Raw genomic sequence first — 19,396 nt, forward strand, 5'->3', positions numbered from 1 at the left:
GCAGATGTAACCTATGCCGATTAATGACCGGTACCTGCTGTTGTGGCAGTTCCGGAATGTTTGTTATCATTATGCACGCCAAAATAAAGAATTTAAAAAAAAAATGTAAACTAAGCCATCCAACTTCGCAGACAGCCCAGTGCTTGCTGCCCATCTTTGCCATCCAAGGTTAGAGAGACACCATAGAAGCGAATTGCATTATCTGAGCAAAGAGGGTGGGAGGGGGGGAGATAAGATCATAAACACTTCGACGAAAACCAGAGGATGGAACCCAAAGACTAATTGCACCATAACTACTACATAAAGCTGTAGATATTATTGTACTGCGACTAGTTATTTTAAATACAGATTTTTGAAAGAAGATCAAGTGCAGGAAGACTTCATCTTGGACTTCCATCCATTTACATAATGATTGATGGCCGATCCCATCAATGCACATGCAGAAATGTATACTGTAACATGACAGTGAGTGCTTGCAAAGGTATTCTAGAGAATTTATGCTTCTGCTGCCTACATTTTACTATTTGTAAAATCTAGTCTGCTACTATTTTTCTTATATTATTATTAATTTATTATTTATATAGCGACATCAGATTCTATTTAGCTAAAAATGTAACAGACCCATATATGTGTGCAAAGCCCAGAGATATCCCGGTCACAATTTAAAGCATATCTATACATTTGCTGCGGATTTCACGAGCAGTAGACAAGTACATTTAAAAACACTACAGGGGACCTTTGGTCAGTACATGTGTATACATGTCCGTTTCGTAGCTGGCTAAAGACAGATCTCCTCCACAGGCCAGTTTTGAATCATGCTGGAATAATAAAGGGGTTAACAGACTCAGTCTGCCTGCAACATGGGAGATTAAGCTGTCTGGGACGCTGTTGGTTTTCCCACTGCAGACAGTAAGCAAGTGAAATAGGCTTCACTAACCTGCCTGGCAGCAGAATATCATATTAATGGCATTCATGTCTAGGGTCGTACGAGGAAACTCAGTGAAACACTTCTGAAAAGGCCCATTTAAACCAGCTGATCATTACTGAAGGGGAAAATACCCTTTTACAGGCATTCATTCAGAAAAGCACCAAATTATGCCACATAATAAAAGGCCATGTATCTGATAACAAGGTGTGTATATTTCTTTTCTTATTGTAGAGGGATTTACAGGTAGATTAACCACTTAAGGACCAAACTTCTGGAATAAAAGGGAATCATGACATGTCACACGTCATGTGGCCTTTAAGGGGTTAAAATAAAATATTGAAAGAAGAAAAAAAAAACACGCCATTAAGAAACAGGATGATGGTCACACCATGCTCACATGTCAAGTTAATAACTCAAGTCTCAAAAGTATTCTCTCTAATATATCATTTTTGGTTCAAAATAAATAAAGTGTTTAATCTGAAGGAATGTAACAGTTTTCACTGTACTGAGGAATACATGAAAATAACGTTTCACAGCAGAAAAGAATCGAATTCTCTCCCACGAGTCATAAAACAATTTTGTTTTCCCATTGTGCCAAAAAATTAAAATAAAGATCTTTCACAAAACCATTGCCAGAGATGGATTTTACCCTAGAAGAAATTGTAATTTCTTGCTCTGAAGTGTGGCCATACTCAGCAGAAAGAACGCAATTGTGAGTGCCAAAAGCATTCTATAATAATAACACTCCCACACAAGTGACTGTCTCCATCACAGTAGTTGCTCTCTCTGTGACATTGGCAAATTTTAGTTAAATATAAAATATGGAAATTATGTGATCAACTATACCATGGCTATAGTGTGTGTGGGGGTGGGGGGATGAATGAGTCAGGTGGGCAAAAGGAAATTAAAAACAGTTTCCTGATTAACAACGTAGGAGGTTCATTCAGTTAACCAGGAATTGTGGATAAGTGACAAGGGAATTGAAGGCCAGAATACCAAATCTAGAATACAAGAATTTTCTGGTTTCATTACTTGACACTATGGCCACCAAGATAACTCTAGCTTAATGAAGCAGTTTTGGTGTATAGATCATGCCCCCCTGCAGATTTGCTGCTCGATTCTCTGCCGTTTAGGAGTTAGATTACTTTGTTTATACAGCCCTTGGCACACCCCCTTGCATGTGACTTGCACAGCTTTCCTAAACACTTCCTGTAAAAAGAGTCTAATATTTACACCTCCTGCAAATTCTGTTTAATTTAGAAAGTATTGTGTCATGCTCTGTTAATAGGAGCCTACTGTATGTAATAACAGTTTAATTTACAGAGCAGGAAATAAAAAAAACTTACATTTAGTTACATCTGATTCAATATGAACCATTTTGTTTTCATGCAGCCTGTGTCAGTCACAGCCTTGGGGGTGTGGCTAGTAGGGATCGATCGTTTATCGTTTTTTGCCGATATTATTTACCGATATTCCAATTTTATGTAAGTATCGGCCGATAGTCACCGGTAATACCGACAAGGTGGGTCGGCGCGTCCATAAGGTGGCAGAAGCGGCCACCTTAGGGCACACCCGCCCAAGGGGCGCTAGATTGTAGTGACCGGCAGGAGGTGGGCGCACAGCATGGCCGAGTGGAGCAGTGCGCACCGTGGTACAAGAACTTATGTTTCCTGTACCCGTCCGGACTGAAAGAAAGTGCTCACTGAGAGAGCACTTCCTGTCAGTCCGGCTGGGTACAGGAGACTGAATTTCCTGTACCACGGGAGACAAGACAGGGGGAAATTACACTGTGGGGGAAGTGGGGGGGGGGACACTGTGGGGCGAGAGAGGAGGGCATTAAGGGACAGGGAAGGGAAAAGGAACACTGGGGTGGGGAGGCGGAAGTTCCTACTGCACATATTTACACACAAACAAACACACTGCATTTACTAATCAAATACTCTCACTGTATCCACTACACACAAATATTCTTGAAGACATTTAAAAAAAAAAAATGTGACTGACATGTATATTTTGTGCATTTACCACTTGAAAAAAAAATGTTTGTTTTTTTTAATTGTTTTCTTAAATGTACAGAATATCAGTAAGCTATGACTAGCTGCCTGAAAGTTCACAGAACTATAGATAATAAAAAATCATGATCGGTCGATCCTTATTGGTTAGGGCTCCATAAACAGAAAAATAACTACTTTTAAAAAAAAAGGGGGGGGGGGGAGGGGTTTAACTCCTAAATGTCAAATAGAGTCCCTTTAAATTTTTCACTTTTTCCAATTCTCTGCAACGCCTACTGAATAAAACCACATTATTCTATCTGAAAATAAAATCAAGACTTGAGGTTAAAAATAAAAGGTAGTGTTTTATTCTATTGCATAAAACATGTATAAATAATATGAACCAAGTCTGGATTCCATCCCAGGTATCTTTAGGCACAAATCACTATGCTTTATTTTTAGCATTGCAAAAGAGAAGTAGCTCTTGCCCAGGTGCTGGCACACCCCGGCTCTGAATCTGTGAAACGACTGATATAAAGGTCTCGACTTGGGTGGAGAAACAAAGCAGGAAGCAGGTCAGTGTCTGCATCTGCTATCACTGTAAAAGACTGCAAGTAATTGCTCTGATAGGGCCTTTGAAGAGCAGTTTCCTGTTTTTCTGCCAGCAAACACATGTTGCCTGGTTTAACACATTGCTTTACCCATCTACATTGTAACATTGAAGGAAGATGTAACAAAGCATGGTAGCCCATTAAAAGCGTACATAAACCCTCAGCACATTGTAAAAGTCCAGTTAAATCTTTTTTTTGTGTGTGGCTTTTGCCAATCTAATATTAAAGCAAAGCTCTATAAAATATAAGAGGTCATGTTCTCTGTTTATACTGAATTTCCAAGGCTCAAAATATCGCTAGCCACTGGCAAGTAAAAATTTTGCCTTTATCAAGTAGAAATTCACTCTGGTGACTGTGCCACTTCCCCACCAGTCAAAGGAACACTATATGGCCACCAGAACGACGACCGCTTATTGTATTTGTTCGGCTGAGTATAATCATTGCAATGAGGCTTTTTGCAGTAAACGCTGTCAAAATGCAGTGTTTACATTACAGCCTAGTGATAACGTCACTGTCCACTCCTCAGATGGCTGCTACAGATGCTTCCTGGGGCAGTGCTGCACGTTCAGTGTGACTGCCATTCCGTGTCTCCACCCTCTGCACGCAGACACTGAACTTTCCTCATAGAGATGCTTTGATTCAATTCATCTCTATGAGGAGATGCCGATTGGCCAGGGCTGTGTTGGCTCTGCCCCTGATCTGCTTCCTTGACAAGCTCAGGAAATCCAATGTGAAAGCATTGTGATTAACTTAGAACACAACTTCTGATGATGTCAGCAAAGCAGGCAAATCAGGGGCAAAGCCAGCAGAAGCAGACTGAAAGAAAAGTAAGATGTTGCTATATTTAAGGCAGCAAAGGGAAGTGGGGGGGGGGGGGGGGGAGGGGACAGCGGGGAATAAATTGAGGTTTTTTTTTACACTATAAGGGTCAAGAATACATGTCTGTGACCCTACAGTGTTCCTTTAAGGACTTTAAGGCCTAGCTAATCACATACGATCTGAAATTCTTAGCCCTGCTAAATAATAAAGCATACTATATCCAATAAATCATCTATTCTGAGAGCAGCTAATCTTTGCCACTGCGGCTTTTGAGAAAAATACTGTATATGATGCTGGCTCTGCATCATATGAGCTTTGTTTTACATTTTACCTAACAATTGAGTAATCATGTCACTCTGCTGCCATAGACCATAATGCTGTCTGCTAAAAATGATCCACACACTATATATCTTGTTTCCCCTCCATGTACTGTTTTACCATAAGCTGTTTATGTTTCGGGAAGTATATATTGACATTGTGAGAGGCCTCTATTTCCTCCTGAAACGTGATCACGGTAACTATGCACTAAGTGAATTATTAGTGAGAGCTGTCACTAAAGACTATAAATATTAATGGATCATAATGGCTTCTCAGGAAATTTTGGCAGCTTCCTTTTTGCATCTAGATAAAGCAACCCATATTTAACTCATATTCTAGAGCTTACAGATCTGTAAAGATGAGATGAGGGGGAAAAAATGCTTTTGTTGATGAAAGAAATATCTTCACTAGACAAATTTAAAGTTGCACTGACACCTCCCCCCCAGTCACCAGTGCTGGCTGCATCTATGGAGGACCCAGCAGTCTTGCGGGATCCCACATAGACGTCAATGCTGTACTCTTGCATATGCGCAAACGTACAGCAATGGCGTTAGCGCAGGACCCCCACCAGATCAAGATGTCAGCACCCGTGATGGACAGGTTCAGGTGATTCCCCGCTCAACCACCGAACCCCCAAAGGCAATGTCACAGTCAGGGAACTTTGTGAATTTGGCAAAATCTTTTCAAACAATTTAAACAAATGAACCGAATATTAAACGATAACATTTTGAGTATGTATAAAAACGCAGGCCCATAGGCAGATAACACATGCAGCAAACAGTCCAGTGAGGTTTCTGAATAGCAACATTTAGTGGGTCAACCCAAGATTTGAATTCCAGATTCCTACAGTAGCAACAACACCAAACCAACTTATTCATATTGAAGTTGTTATGGTGCCAGGAGGTCCCAGAGGCATACTTACCTAAAATGGGTTAAACTGTTTGAGCAGTTTAACTCCAAAAAAGCCTCCAGTGCTGGTCTCAGCTCCTACCCAGGCAGAGGCGCTGACGATTTGCTGAGAGCAGTCAGCTAACACTCAACCAGTGACTCCCAATTCACTAAACTGGCTTGCAAAATTATTATTTTTTATTTTTTTTAAATGCCAGTTTAGTAAATGGGAAGTCACTGAATGGCTAAGAGCATCAGCTCACCTCTCTCAGCCAATTGGCGGCAAACTGCCCAACGACACTACGCACTACCTGTAAGTGAGATATCAGATGCCCGATATGACCTATGGAGGAGCAGAGACCAGCGCTGGAGGCAGCTTTGGGGTTAAACCCATCAGTTTAACCATTTACGGTAAAGAATGCCTCTATGGGCCTCCTGGCACCATAAGAACTGCATTGAGATTAATTTGATTTGGTGCTTGGAGTGTCCCTTTAACCCCTTAAGGACCAAACGTCTGGAATAAAAATGAATCATGACATGTCACACGTCATGTGTCCTTAAGGGGTTAAAGTGGTTTGGTCACCTCAAACTTGGCTTTCTCCTATTGTTTCCTCTTACTCATTCAGAATCTGTTTTTTTCTTTCCGAATTCTCTTTAAAACAAGTAGGGACTTTGTCTTATGTATTATTCTTATGCATGACAACCCTGACAAAGGGTGGAGCTTGCCTTAAGCCCCACCCTTTGTCAAGATCGTCAAGCGTAAGAAAAATACATAAGACAAAAGTAGTTCCTTCTTGGCCTTAAAGTTTTAAATAGATTTAGATCAGAAATGTAAAAAAAAAAAAGAACGTATTCCTAAAGAGGAAGAGAAAATTAAATGATAGGAGAAAAGTACATTTCAGGTTACTTTAAGAGGAGAAGAACCCACTTAGTGTGATGAATATAGGAGAATTTTATTGTAACAAATTAAAATGCAGGTAAAAATAGCCTCACATTGGAGTTACAGACTGAACATGTTGCCTCATTGTATTGCAAATGTAAACGCTGTAGTAAATTTGAACTTAAAAATGCTGCAACTCAGCAAACATGTCTGAGAGTTCACTGATGGCAATTGAATAAAATCTTGTATAATAATAATAATAATAATAATAATAATAATAATAATAATAATAATAATAATAATAATAATAATAATGTTATTTTTATTTCCTCTTTGTGCAAGTTGCTGTATTCCTTTGCCTGATGTGTCCACTCATTTGGAACATCTGAAATGTTTTGAGACACTATAGGCTATATCTCATTGAAGTGGTCTGGGTGCGGTGCCTCTGTTACCTTTGGCACTGCAATGTGCATCATCACAAGGCTAAGACAGCCAAGAAAGGTGCTTCCTTAATTTACACAAAGTTTAACACTGAGAAACGATGATTGACATCCACACACTTTGCATGAGGATGTGAAATTCCCATAGGAAAGCACTGAGTCTATGCTTTCCTATGGGAAAGGCATAATGCACACGCATCACTCACTGCACATTAGGGTCACCCCTCAGTATTGGAGTAAGGCGAGGGACAATGTTTTTTTTTTTACCTTTCACAGCCAGGTGGGAAAACTAAGGAGGCAAAGGGACACTAATGTTAGGAATACAAAGATGTATTCCCAACACTAACATGTTCATTTATATCACTTTAATTATGTTGTCCTAGCCACACCTTCCTTGGCTGTGACTCACTCACATACACATTTTGAAATAAAACATCTATTTGTTTTAGCGTCGCTTATCGCATTTTGTTTAGTTTTGAATTTCTTATCTACCGCTCTGTTAACAGCCTGCTAGAATCTGTAAAACGCCTCCTGTCTGTGTTGAGAGTTACAATTCTATATAAACCTCTAGAGTAAAAACACCGTGCTGTAAGATCTGATTGGAAATTAACCCTTTATTTATGGAGGCTGTATGAGTCACAACCAGGGAGGTGTTACTAGGGCTGTATAAACAGAAGCTATGTAATGCCTAAATGTCAGAGAACAGAGCAACGAGACTGCAAGAGCATGAAGTATATCCCAAACCTGCCTTATTAAGTTGTTTTGGTGCTTAGTGTCCTTTTAATGAGTCCTTTGTATTAAAGGTTGAAGGAAAGAAATGTTGCTTTGGTAGCTTTTGCAAAAGTTTGTGGTTATTTGATTATTTTTGTCTGCATTTTAATTCATCTTATAATAAAGAAGGTTCTTTGATATACATCACTTTAAGTGGAACGGACTAAAAGAGGGCGTAAAAACTACTAAGGGGTAATTGATGCTGTGGGCATGTAATTTTCAAATAGTGGGGCTGGTCCATTAAGTGTTGCTGTATGCCAGCGATAGCCAAGTTTGGTACAGTGTCTGTTGAGGAGGACAGAGCATCATAACACATGCAGCTCAGAAACATTGTGCTAACCTTAGGTTTTACCATTATATATTCTGAACAACTAAAGCAAGTACAATGAAAATTCTGCATTATTAGCAATATGAAACTGTGCAATTTTCATACAAAATGCAACCAAATAAAGCTGATGATTTCCCTTTAAAAAAAAAAAAAGCTTGACAAAAATGCACATCTTAAAGAAAAAGGAGAGAAAAAAAAAAAGTTAATTTCTTGCCAAACCAAGGGTGACAAAACAATACTTTTAATCTGCTTCTGCTTTGGGGGAAACACTGATTTTCCAGTGTCACAGCGACCCAGAGAACATTCCATTCTGAGTATCTTTGACTCATAATATTACATACACCAGTGAGTCACAGAACTATTTCTTAATGAAGTGCTGCTGTGCCCCTCCTATGTTGGGGGCCTAACTAAGTGATATCACACATGAGAGGAAACAAGTTTATGGGTGGGACAGCCATGCTCCTAAGTTGCAGTAACTTTGCAGTTGAGCAAAAGTTTAATATTTTCATACATTATTCATAAAATTTGAATGGTAGTTCCAATTTAAAAAAAAAAAAAATTCAAAACAGCAAGTGACATTAAAAAGGATAAAACATTCTCTCTCTCTCATATATATGATTTTTTTCCAGTATTACTTTAAAGTAGGAGTTGACAAAAACGATTAGCAGCTATATGTAGGACTACAATTCCCACAATACTTTACCAGCCATAAAACATGCAAATAAATCTGTGGATTAACAGATCTACAACATCAGGAAATCTACCTTTAGCCACCAGTGACTGCAACATGTTTTGACACATAGGACTGAACAAAAAACTCAGGGGAGAAATCCACAAATACAAAATCATTAACATACTGCCATGTTGCCCTTTGATGTCCATAGGCCTGTGTTACAGTGCAAATAAGTGTTGAAACCTGCAGCAAGCAATGGAATGTCCTGCAAATCATTGTACAAACATCACAGGCCTTCCAGCAATCCAACCCCCAACACAATGGCATACATTCTACTTCATAGCATGTAACAATGCTTTTATACATGACTCCCAGAGACAATCTTGATCAGACAGGAACTGGGTATTGCCAAGCAATGAGGGAGATGACCCTGCTAACAGCTGTCACACATGGTGATGGGATTCAAATCTGTCACACAGACACAAACTATTTACTATAAACAAAGGAATGGCTACAATAAGATACAAATTCATATTTAGTACAAAAAAAAAAAACCGACATAAAAATGAACATTAACCAGGTTAAATAAGGAAAAATTAATCTGCTAGGATTGCTTCTTAGTTCTGTCTAGACAGCCAAGCCTAGGACACAAAGCACAATTATGGCCATGTCTGCTCTGCATGATGTGTGTACACACAAATACATGGATCACACTGCAGACTGACACCCAGGGGGAATGGAACACTGGAGAGAACAAATCATTGATAGAATGTAGAACCCCCTAGCTAATAAACATGCTGCAGCTATAGCACCCCAGGGACATTTATGTGATATGACTCATAATTAAACAAGAAGAAAAAAAAAGGCACACCCTCTGGGGCAGAGCAAGGATACACCCACCACCCCACTCTACAGGGTGGCATCTCACCAGGAAGGGTGTGGGGTCATAGGGCATAGGGGGGAAAAAAAACCCACTAAAAGTACCCTAAAAAAAGAAATGTACATTTCTGGAAATGTGAGATTTAAATAATATTAGATGTGTGTTCTAATAGCACCATCCCACACTTCCTGTACTGAACGTGAACACCTCCCCCCTCACCCCAAGCAGCACCCCCAGTACATGAGATGGACCCACCTGGATGTAGTTGCTCTCGCAGTAATCTGCCACCCGGGTGAGGTTCTGGTAGCTCTCAATCAGAGCCCTCTTCCCAGCAGGGATTTCCTCCTCTAGTAACATCTGCAGCTCTGCCATCTTCCAGCCCTGTGCATAGCTCTTCCTTGTAAGCTGAGGACAGACAGCTGAGCCCAGACCCAACCCCGCCCGACTGGTATTCTGGGATTCCCAGCCTCGCTTCCGCCCCAGCCCCCCCTCCTCTCTCTTCCCCAGTGCTGCACAGACATGCGCACAAGGGGCGTCTTGCTGACGTAAAGCATTTCGGGAGTTGTAGTTTCCGCCAGAAATGCTTCTTCCCCCAACAATAATTGTTTTAAAAAATATATATATTCTACAGAATGAGCCATTCCATCCCTTCATGGGGATAATGGTAGAGGAGGCCATACAATGATATATTATTATGGACACTGGCAATTAATGCAATATTTTTCATGTGAAGAAGTGCTCCTAATGTGTCCTATTAGCTCATGCCCCTATGTGGTTATTACATGTTATAACTTCCCATTTTTAATAAATAGGCTTGTTTGCCTCACTTGCAACACACATGCACGTCATGCAGTAAGACTTTCTCACTACAGTGTGAATTGTGAGAAATTCTCAGTGAATTTTACTAGAAAATAGCAGAAATTGATATGTTGGGCACATGTTTTCAATATGGCCACTGTTTCCTGAAATGTGAAATTCTATTAGGGGGGTTCTTTACTAAATACTGGCATGTAGTGAAGTGAAATCTGAATAGCAAAATATAGACTATAACGTCCAAGCTGTGACCAGGCCTGATTTAGGCTGGACAGTCCCTATTTTTGGGCATGTCCCAGGTTGGTTCCCTGGAGCACCGCATCTGAGAACACCAGGCAGACTTTGCTGAAAATACTATAACAGCGCTCTCCTCATGGACGACTGAGTGTGATGCCTGCAGCCATATATTAACGCCAAGATGACACACCCTTTCTGTGGAATAGGGCAAGTTGCATCGCTGGCATACACCCCCAGTGCCCGCTCTCCCATACATCACTCATACATCCCATACTTGGAGCAGGACGCAAATGGGGGGGGGGGGGGTTAGGGGCAGCCAGTTATGCAACTCATACTGTGGTGGAATCTCGGTAAAAATAAATTTAGTAGGCCGAGATTACCACATGGCATGTGCACGTGCATATGCTGACGTATCGATCAGTTGGTTGCACGAGGCAAGATACGATCAGTAGTGTACGGAGCATGTGCAAGAATACAGGATGTAGTATTCCCCTCCTCCATTGTGCTGGACAGGCCATGCGGTCAAGCAGGAAGTTAATTCTTATTTGTATTGATTGGTCAAGAGAATGTGCGGGTGGAGCTTAATATGGGAGGAGTTATGTGCCTATATAAGGAGCCTGCACTATTGTCCGGGGCTCAGAACTTGTTGTATTTTGGTGACATTAGTCCCTCTGAGTCCCGATCGGTGAACCGAATAAAGAATCTCTTCCTTCCTGAAGAAACCTGTGTCCATCTCTCTGTGCTTGGCTTCCGTCAGTTTCTCCGGTATCAATACCTCATGCACTAAACCAGGCTTCCCCAAACTCCGGCCCCCCAGATGTTGCTGAACTACAACTCCCATGATTCTATGAATGAAATAGATAGGCTGAGAATCATGTGAGTTGTAGTTCAGCAACATCTGGAGGGCCGGAGTTTGGGGAAGCCTGCACTAAACAAATGGCAGATTTGCACAGAAATTGGTCTACCCTGCCCAAAGAAGGGACATGTCACCTCTCACAGGGTTAAACCATTTTCTAACAGTTTAACCTCAAAGATGTACCCGCAGACATCCAACAGGATAGAAACATATGTTTTTAAAAGATTGCCTCCTTCTCTGGCTGCTGCAATGATGAAGTAGTTTTGCCTTGACAGTCAGTAATAGGCTGAGAGTTTCGGCAGTCAGCTTTTCTCTGGCTTTCAAGGGTGGCAAGGAGGACTGAGGTGGTGGTGTAGAAGGCGGGCTGGCGGGCACCACGAAACAACTTTTATAAAGGGTTTATCCCAGTATGTTAAAGGATCACTATAGGGTCAGGAACACAAACATGTATTCCTGACCCTATAGTGTTAAAACCACCATCTAGCCGCCCTGGGCCCCTCATGCCTCCATAAATATAGTAAAAATCTTATTGTATTCAAGCCTGAAGCTGTAAATCTGCATGCTGCTAGACTCAGAAAAATAAGCAGTCTGCTGACATCATCAGAAGTGGTAGCCTGATCCAATCACAATGCTTCCCCAGAGGAGTGGCTGAGACTGACAAAGAGGCAGCCCTGGCCAATCAGCATCTCCTCATAGAGATGAACTGAATCAATGAATCTCCATGAGGAAAGTTCAGTGTCTGCATGCAGAGGGAGGAGATACTGAATGTTTGGATGCATTTTAGGCAGCCATGACCCAGGAAGGATCTCTAACAGCTATCTGAGGAGTGGCCAGTGAAGTTATCTCTAGGATGTAATGTAAACACTGCATTTTCTCTGAAAAGACAGCGTTTACAGCTAAAAGCCTGAAAGCAATGATTCTACTCACCAGAACAAATTAAATAAGCTGTAGTTGTTCTGGTGACTATAGTGTCACTTTAAGATGACACTCAGTTACGCCTGCCCCTATAATTCCCCTTTATTGAGATAAAGTTGTTAAGGGTGGGAGCATTCCTTTAATAATAGATTGTGTCAATACATATATTCATCTATTACGCATAATAGAGGAAATAAGCACACACAAAATATTATACTGTTACTTTAAGTGCTGAGACATCCGCTTGCATGTTTTGTGCAATTTGTATCACAATTTTTGACACTAGTTTGTTAGAATTTTGAATATATGTTACTGAGGAGTATGTTTCCTCTTTTAGGTGTCTCTGTCATCAACTGGGGTCTTTGCATAATTTTAATAAAACAAAGGTGACTGCTCTGCAGGCAGAGAGGTGGCAATAAGGAGCAGGGGGAAATGGGTTATACTTACCTTAACCTTTTCCTGCTAGTCCTCTTCAACTCCTGGTGCTTCAATTGAGGGCTTGACAAGGCTTGACAAAAGGTAGCTCCATTGTCTGTCAAGCTTTGTCAAACATAGGAAAAATACTATGTCAGGGTATTTATATCGGCAGACATTTTGTGCTATTATAGAAATTAAAAGTGTATATTCTGAGTCACTGAACAGACCAGACTCCATTTTGTTATTTTCAAGTTAACAAAGAGACACGAAATTTCTATCCTTTCTGTAAAACTGACCACTTTGCCAGAGCTAAAGGAATGCTTTGTATAAACAAACCAAGTGATAAGAGACTGTCTAAAATGCTAATGCAATGGAATAAATTCTAAACCCAGACATTTGGGACAGAGAAGATTAAATAATTTAATTTTACTTTCTATATGTACAAGATCCCATTGTATTGAAGGGGTCAAAATTAGTTTACGAACTGTCATATTAGAAATTACAGCAAGAATTGGAGACACATAGTCTGGACAAAACTTAAAGAAACTGTTTAATCTGACAGAAAACTTAAATTATGGCACCCATATAGATAAGCCAAAATGACGTCAAAATAGCCACCAGGAAAAGTTAACTCTTTCCTGGATAGGTATGTTTATTGGGACGAGACTGCCCTCTATAGACCAAATACTAAATTGTTATTTAAAAGGTAAGCACACCTCTAGTGTTTCTATTGGTCTATTACCTAGTGACGAACAGAGAAATTTTCCCTTTAAAAGTTAAGACAAAGGGAAGAGAGAGGTAATCAAGAGAGAAAGCAGGGGAATGCAGAGGCAGTTGGAAGCAGGCTAAGTAAGAAACAAGCAGAGTCAGAGCGAGAAAGAAACATTCCTTGACACTTAGCTACCTGAGAACATCTGGTGAGAACATCTCTTTAACTGGTAAATATACTGGTTTCATTTAATTAATCTAAATTAATTAAAATTTTCTAATAGCATGATATATGACTGGATAAATCACGATCAGATTTCGATATTTAGAAATCTTAGTTAAATAACAAATACATTATTAAACTTTCTATTCTGCAGATAGAAACAATAATTATGTATTTGTGTGACATATCACGTGTTAGCATATCGTGATATTTATCCAGGGGTAAATAGAACATGGTAGATTTCTTTTATTGGATGGTTCCAGGAAGTGACTAATGAACTGGTTTAAATGTTATTTTATTTAAAATGACATAAGAATAGATCTTAATTACTTAGGAGGTCTAGCCAGCATTGAAAGGGTTATTCTAACTGTCAGCTAAACTTTTACGACCTTACGCTGCACTCTGAGGAATTCCGTTCTCTGTGTGAAACTTTTTCTTTGTCTCTGTGAAAGACAGTCCCATTGGGAGATGTTTTTATATTACCTTATTGTATTGCATACTCATGTTATACTGAATTTTCATTGATTATTGTCACGCATGTTGCTTATTATTATTATTTTAAAAATGTCACAATAAATTGTATCTATTTTTATAACAAATTGTGATTTTATTTATATGAAATATATTTCACTTACACGATAACGATCTTTGGGATCTGAGAATTGAAATAGTGGGCAATTCTCAACTGTTTACTATTATCATCCCATAAATATCCCCACAACTAAGACAAATTAGTCCCTACTTTGTCTTAGATATCTTTTGACTGGGTTGGAATTACAGTGACATTCCAACACAATTAATGTATAAAGACTTTATCTTTATGAAATACTCTTTTTGGATGGGGGTGACAGAGCAACATTAAGTATGGAAATGTTGAAATACCTAGATTTCATACAGTTGGTGGATATAATAGCAGAAACAACAGTGAAAATGAAAATAATTTTGGAGAAACCAAATCACAATGCAAAATGTAGCTGCAAAGATTAGCCCTCTTAGCAGTATGTGGCAGCTATAAAAGAGATCTGACACTAAGTTAATTTGTGTATTTTAAATGCAACATGAAACGAATGATTTAGTCCCAAAGAGGCCAGCTAGTGGTCAATCTGCAGGTACACCAGCATCTAAAAATACAAAATCATTTAATGCCTCAGTTGGAGCAATCTTAAACATAACGACAGGACAAGGCACACATACAAAATACATTATCAAAGAGGAATCAACACCAGTGACTTGGACATTCCAAATGCCACATATACAAACTTTATTAATAACAGATTGTAAAACCACTACATCTGGGACCCAATCTCAAGAAAAGCTACATTAAAAAAAAAACACTGACATTTATTGGAGTGTGGTCCTTCTAAAAATGCTTGCATCAATGACAATGTACAAAGGCACATAACCTGGTGTAAGGAGCACAAAATAAGGATGCCTGCGCAACGGACAATGTAATATAATGTGAGGAGACACGTTTAATCAAAACAGTAATTGTATTATCTACTGAATTATTTACTTATTTTAAAAAAGCAAATTGAGCTTTAAAACCCACAATGTTTTTATTTTATTTTTGTCAGCAGGTAAACATGGGGTTAATTCATAATGATATGGTGAACCATACAAATGGAGTCAAGAGATCAAATTATTGTAAGGTCATACAAAGACCATGAAACATAAGATCATAACGCATGGCTTAGTGCATCTTATGATGCAAATGCTTTTGCCTGTCTGGATTGGCCATAGGGCAAACCAGAAAATGCCCAGTGGTCAGAAATGGATATGGGCCGGGGGAGGACACGTGGCTTGGGAAATCAATGGATCTGCCCAATCTGTCCTGTGAATAAGTATACTAATGTTGGGAAGAGTACTCACAGCAAAGCTCCTTCATTAGTACTTCTGCCATCCCATAATTACTCGTTCCAGACTTGACACAGCAACGTCAACTTCAATTCGACTCCCAAAGACTCAGTCCAATTTTGATGCAGCGCCATTAATTCCATTTAGTAAATTGAGCTCCTATTCCAAACTTGACACAGCCAAGTCTCCTCATACATAGCCATGTCGTTGTGAGTGCAATGTTATTATTATTAGGTCACAGTCACATCATTCTGGTTTCATACGAACCTCAATGATGTGAGTCATGACATTTACTTTGGACTTCTACTCATCCTAATTCTCAATGTTGTAATATGCATCTTTTGAATAAGGATGTATTAAAATGAAATACAATATATACTATATATAAATATATTTATTATGTATCTGTTATTGAATTTGTATGTCAGGGGTTTAGAGCAGGACAAAACCAATATTCAAAATGGCACGGATATAGAAAGGGAGAATCGAAAGACAAAGTAAGGCACAATGTAAGGTCAGTCCAGGTAGCGAAGTTTCTTGGGCAAGAGGTCAAATCCCAAGAGTCAAAGTAAGTCAACGGTTTAACAGATAAAGAGCCCAGAAAAAAATGAACTGAGAACTGTATGCACATAACAGAGCGCTAATTAAAGCTGCAGAGAGAATTAAATAGGGAGGGGGTCACGCCACATATCACGCCTCTATCATGAGCATGACTCCACTGAACCATTCCTCCATATCTCCATAAAACGCAGCAAGACACTTCTCCATTGGCTGTGACAGTGAGGAAGCCCTGATCCCGAAGTGCATGGTAGCAAATGGAATTTAGGAATTTGGAATTTAGGGCACCAATCAAGCCACCAAGGAGCCAAGCAGGCAAAGACCTCGCCAAGATGCTGGCTTTGTGGGAAGGACAGCAGTACGATGGGGCCAGTAACGAGGGGGGTGGGGGGCTATGCAGGAAGGTAAGTTCCTGACAATGTATTTTCTGTATCGATAATTGTAAATCTCCTGAGCCCATACTACCTCATTACAATCTATAATGAATACAACATCCAGGGTTATATTCCTTTCTCAACGCTGCTCTTGTTATGGATATAAATCAATGTAGGTAAAATGTCTATTTACTGTGTATACCTCTGCTCATTATTTACTCACAATGGCTGCTAGAGCACCCCCTCCCATCGTCTAAGACCCTCGTGTAGCAAGATGGCGTCTCCATCCGGAGCTACACACAAAGACAATGATGACATCACACCTTGGAGGAAGTACATCAGATAAGACACTTAGCATTTAGCAATTAAAAATGTACTTTTCATGTTATCTCATGTTTTGCATATGATGTATTCTTTGCTTTATAAGGGGCTTGCCGTCCCTGTAAGTAAACATCCCAAAGTTTTTCATTTACCTGAAACCTGTGTCTCAGTGTGATTTACTTCAGCGTGCACGCACCTTATTTCTAACAATTTGGACAGGGGCAGATATTCAAACAAACACTTGGTTTGGTCTAGAACACTCTCACACCTCACCACTTTGACATACACAGGATACTCTGCTAATGTTACCTCTTCATTTGAGTTAGGTCTATGTACTAAAGTGAGAATTCAAAGTTAATTTAAATTCAAGGTCAAAATACCTGAAATTTTGGACAAAAGTTTACAAAAGAACAATATTTCCTAACCCTCGAGGAACTGAAATCATGTACTGTTGAGATTATTTACTGAAGTATAAAATGTCAAAAATTTAAGTAAAATTCAAATTTTAGGCAAAATTAGATAAAATGAAAACATAGCAGACTTTGAGAACTAAACTCGTCTGCTAAGGGGTTAACTCATCGCCTGAGAGTGATCAGCTGAAATTCTCATCCAATGAGCTTATCTCAGGAGAGCTAATGGAAGCTAATAAGCAGGAGATCTCTGGAGGCTCTACCTGAAGCAGGTCCCCGGGTAAGAAGTCCAACTGTTCTAAATGGTCTGACTACTTACAATAAAAGGGCATCAGGGCACTCCTGGCACCATAACCACTATGGAATGCTATTGTGGTTATGGTGCTTGGCTTGTTCCATTAACTTTGTCTTTCTCTTCTACTACCAGAACTAATGGCTTTACCATTTACTTCACTCACTCACATTCCAACTCATACTACTTTCCCACACACTTTTTTTTTTTTTTTTTTTTTTTTTTTAATTCTTTATTTTTGTTGTGCATTTGAGAACAAAAGAGCGTAATACATCATGACATTTGTGGTAAGTATGATGAAAACAGGTAAAGCTTGTCATAAATGAGAGTTGCACATTTTTTTGTAATATAATCAAATAAGAAAACATAGTAGGTTGCAAGCCTCAGGTATCCAGTTATAACGATAAGGACAGGGTGATATAATCCCGGTGAGAAGCCAAAAAATAACGTATTTCTCCTACATGCAATCAGGTGTAGAAGTAGAGCCTGTGTTTGCTGTTGTGGGGGTTGAATACAGGAGAGGACCAACTATTAAGTCGGCCTTTACAATGCCAACAACCGGCTCTTGCTTGCGTGGCCCCTAACCTAGGGAGCCGCGGGGGGGTGGGGGGAAAGTAAGGGAGGTGTGACGTGACACACCTTTCTGCGTGAGCAGAGCTTTAGCCATCTAATCCTCGGGGGCGGGTAGCCCTCCGGTCTAACCTCAGCACCAACAGGTTATTTTAAGAAACGTGAGCTTGGTATGCTTCGTCATCTGGGCTGCGTAGCCTAAAAATAGTGAAAAATACATAACATAAGAAACAAATAAGAAAACAAACTACAGTAACTGGTTAAACTGCTGTCAACTCCAACCACATTTAAGCAGTCCCATAAGGCCTTCGGCCGCAGTGTCTGTGGCCGTAGTCAGGTCTCTAGTGGTGTTGTCATTTGCCCTTGAGGTGTAAAGGGGATCACGGTGGCCGGGTCCCAGTTGTGGGTGCTTTGTCGGCGTCTCGGGGTCGTTGCAGGTACTGCCAGGCCCAGAGTGTGGAGCATGGTGGAAGCCTCCTCTACGGTGGTAATTTTGTGTGTGGTCTGGTTGTGATTAACCAGGAGGGTTCTCGATAATGTCCACCTGTATGGTACTCCAGCCTTTCTCAGGAGTGTTGTGGCTGGGCTGAGTGATTTCCGCCAGAGCAGGGTGGGCCGTGAGAGATCCTGAAAAAATGTCAGGGTGGCTCCTTCGAAAGAAAAGGGCGTCTTGTTTTGCAGTGCTGACAGGAGTGATCTTTTGTCGCTTGATAGGGAGCATCTGACAATGACATCTCTCATAGCTGTGGGAGGTGCTCTAGGAGACTTTTGGAGCCTAAAGATGCCATCAAAGGAAAGCCTCTTGGCCTGGGTTGGTGGCAATAGAGTTGTCACCAGGCGTCTGATGTAGTGTGGGAGCTCTTCTATTTGTATTGCGTCTGGTACTCCCCGTATCTTTAAGTTATTGCTCCTGGTGCGATCGTCTATCGCAGCTAGTTGTGTGGCAAAAGCGAGGTGGGAGTTGTGTATAGAGTGCATTGAGTCTCTCAGTACAGTCATATCCTGCTTTAGGCCTGTGATGTCCTCCTCTGTGGCCCGGACTCTGTCTGTGGTCATTTGCACTTCAGCCCTGACCAGCTCCACATCAGCTGCCAGGAGCTTCTTTATGTCGGACAGCAGGTCTTTGATGTCCTGTTTTGTGGCCAGGTTAGATCCCCCTGTAGGGCTTGGGGTAGATAAGGCCTGTGATTGTGGGGAAGGCTGCCATGGAGGGTCCCTAGGGGTGATGGGTTGCTGTTCAGCTTGGGCCTCACTCACCTCCGCGGCCGCCATCTTGGATTGGGCCTGCCGCTGAAGCATGGTCCCAATATCCCTCGAGTCT

General features: G+C 40.5%; 1 protein-coding gene across 7 annotated transcripts in view; it reads right to left on the bottom strand.

The window, feature by feature from the left end:
• The window catches only part of ABI1 (abl interactor 1), a 62,504-nt gene extending 52,523 nt beyond the window's left edge, over window positions 1–9,981 (bottom strand). For 5 of the 7 annotated variants that reach the window (XM_063452590.1, XM_063452586.1, XM_063452584.1 and 2 more), the window contains exon 1: window positions 9,783–9,980. In XM_063452590.1, coding sequence (XP_063308660.1) covers window positions 9,783–9,899 — 117 coding nt within the window. In that variant the 5' untranslated portion in view covers window positions 9,900–9,980. Of the gene's footprint in view, window positions 1–9,782 lie in introns of all 7 variants that reach the window. The other 2 variants (XM_063452587.1, XM_063452583.1) reach the window with 1 other exon arrangement.
• Between the last annotated feature and the right edge of the window lie 9,415 nt (window positions 9,982–19,396).

The sequence above is a fragment of the Pelobates fuscus genome, chromosome 4, assembly GCF_036172605.1.
Source record: "Pelobates fuscus isolate aPelFus1 chromosome 4, aPelFus1.pri, whole genome shotgun sequence".
Taxonomy (NCBI): Eukaryota; Metazoa; Chordata; class Amphibia; order Anura; family Pelobatidae; genus Pelobates; species Pelobates fuscus.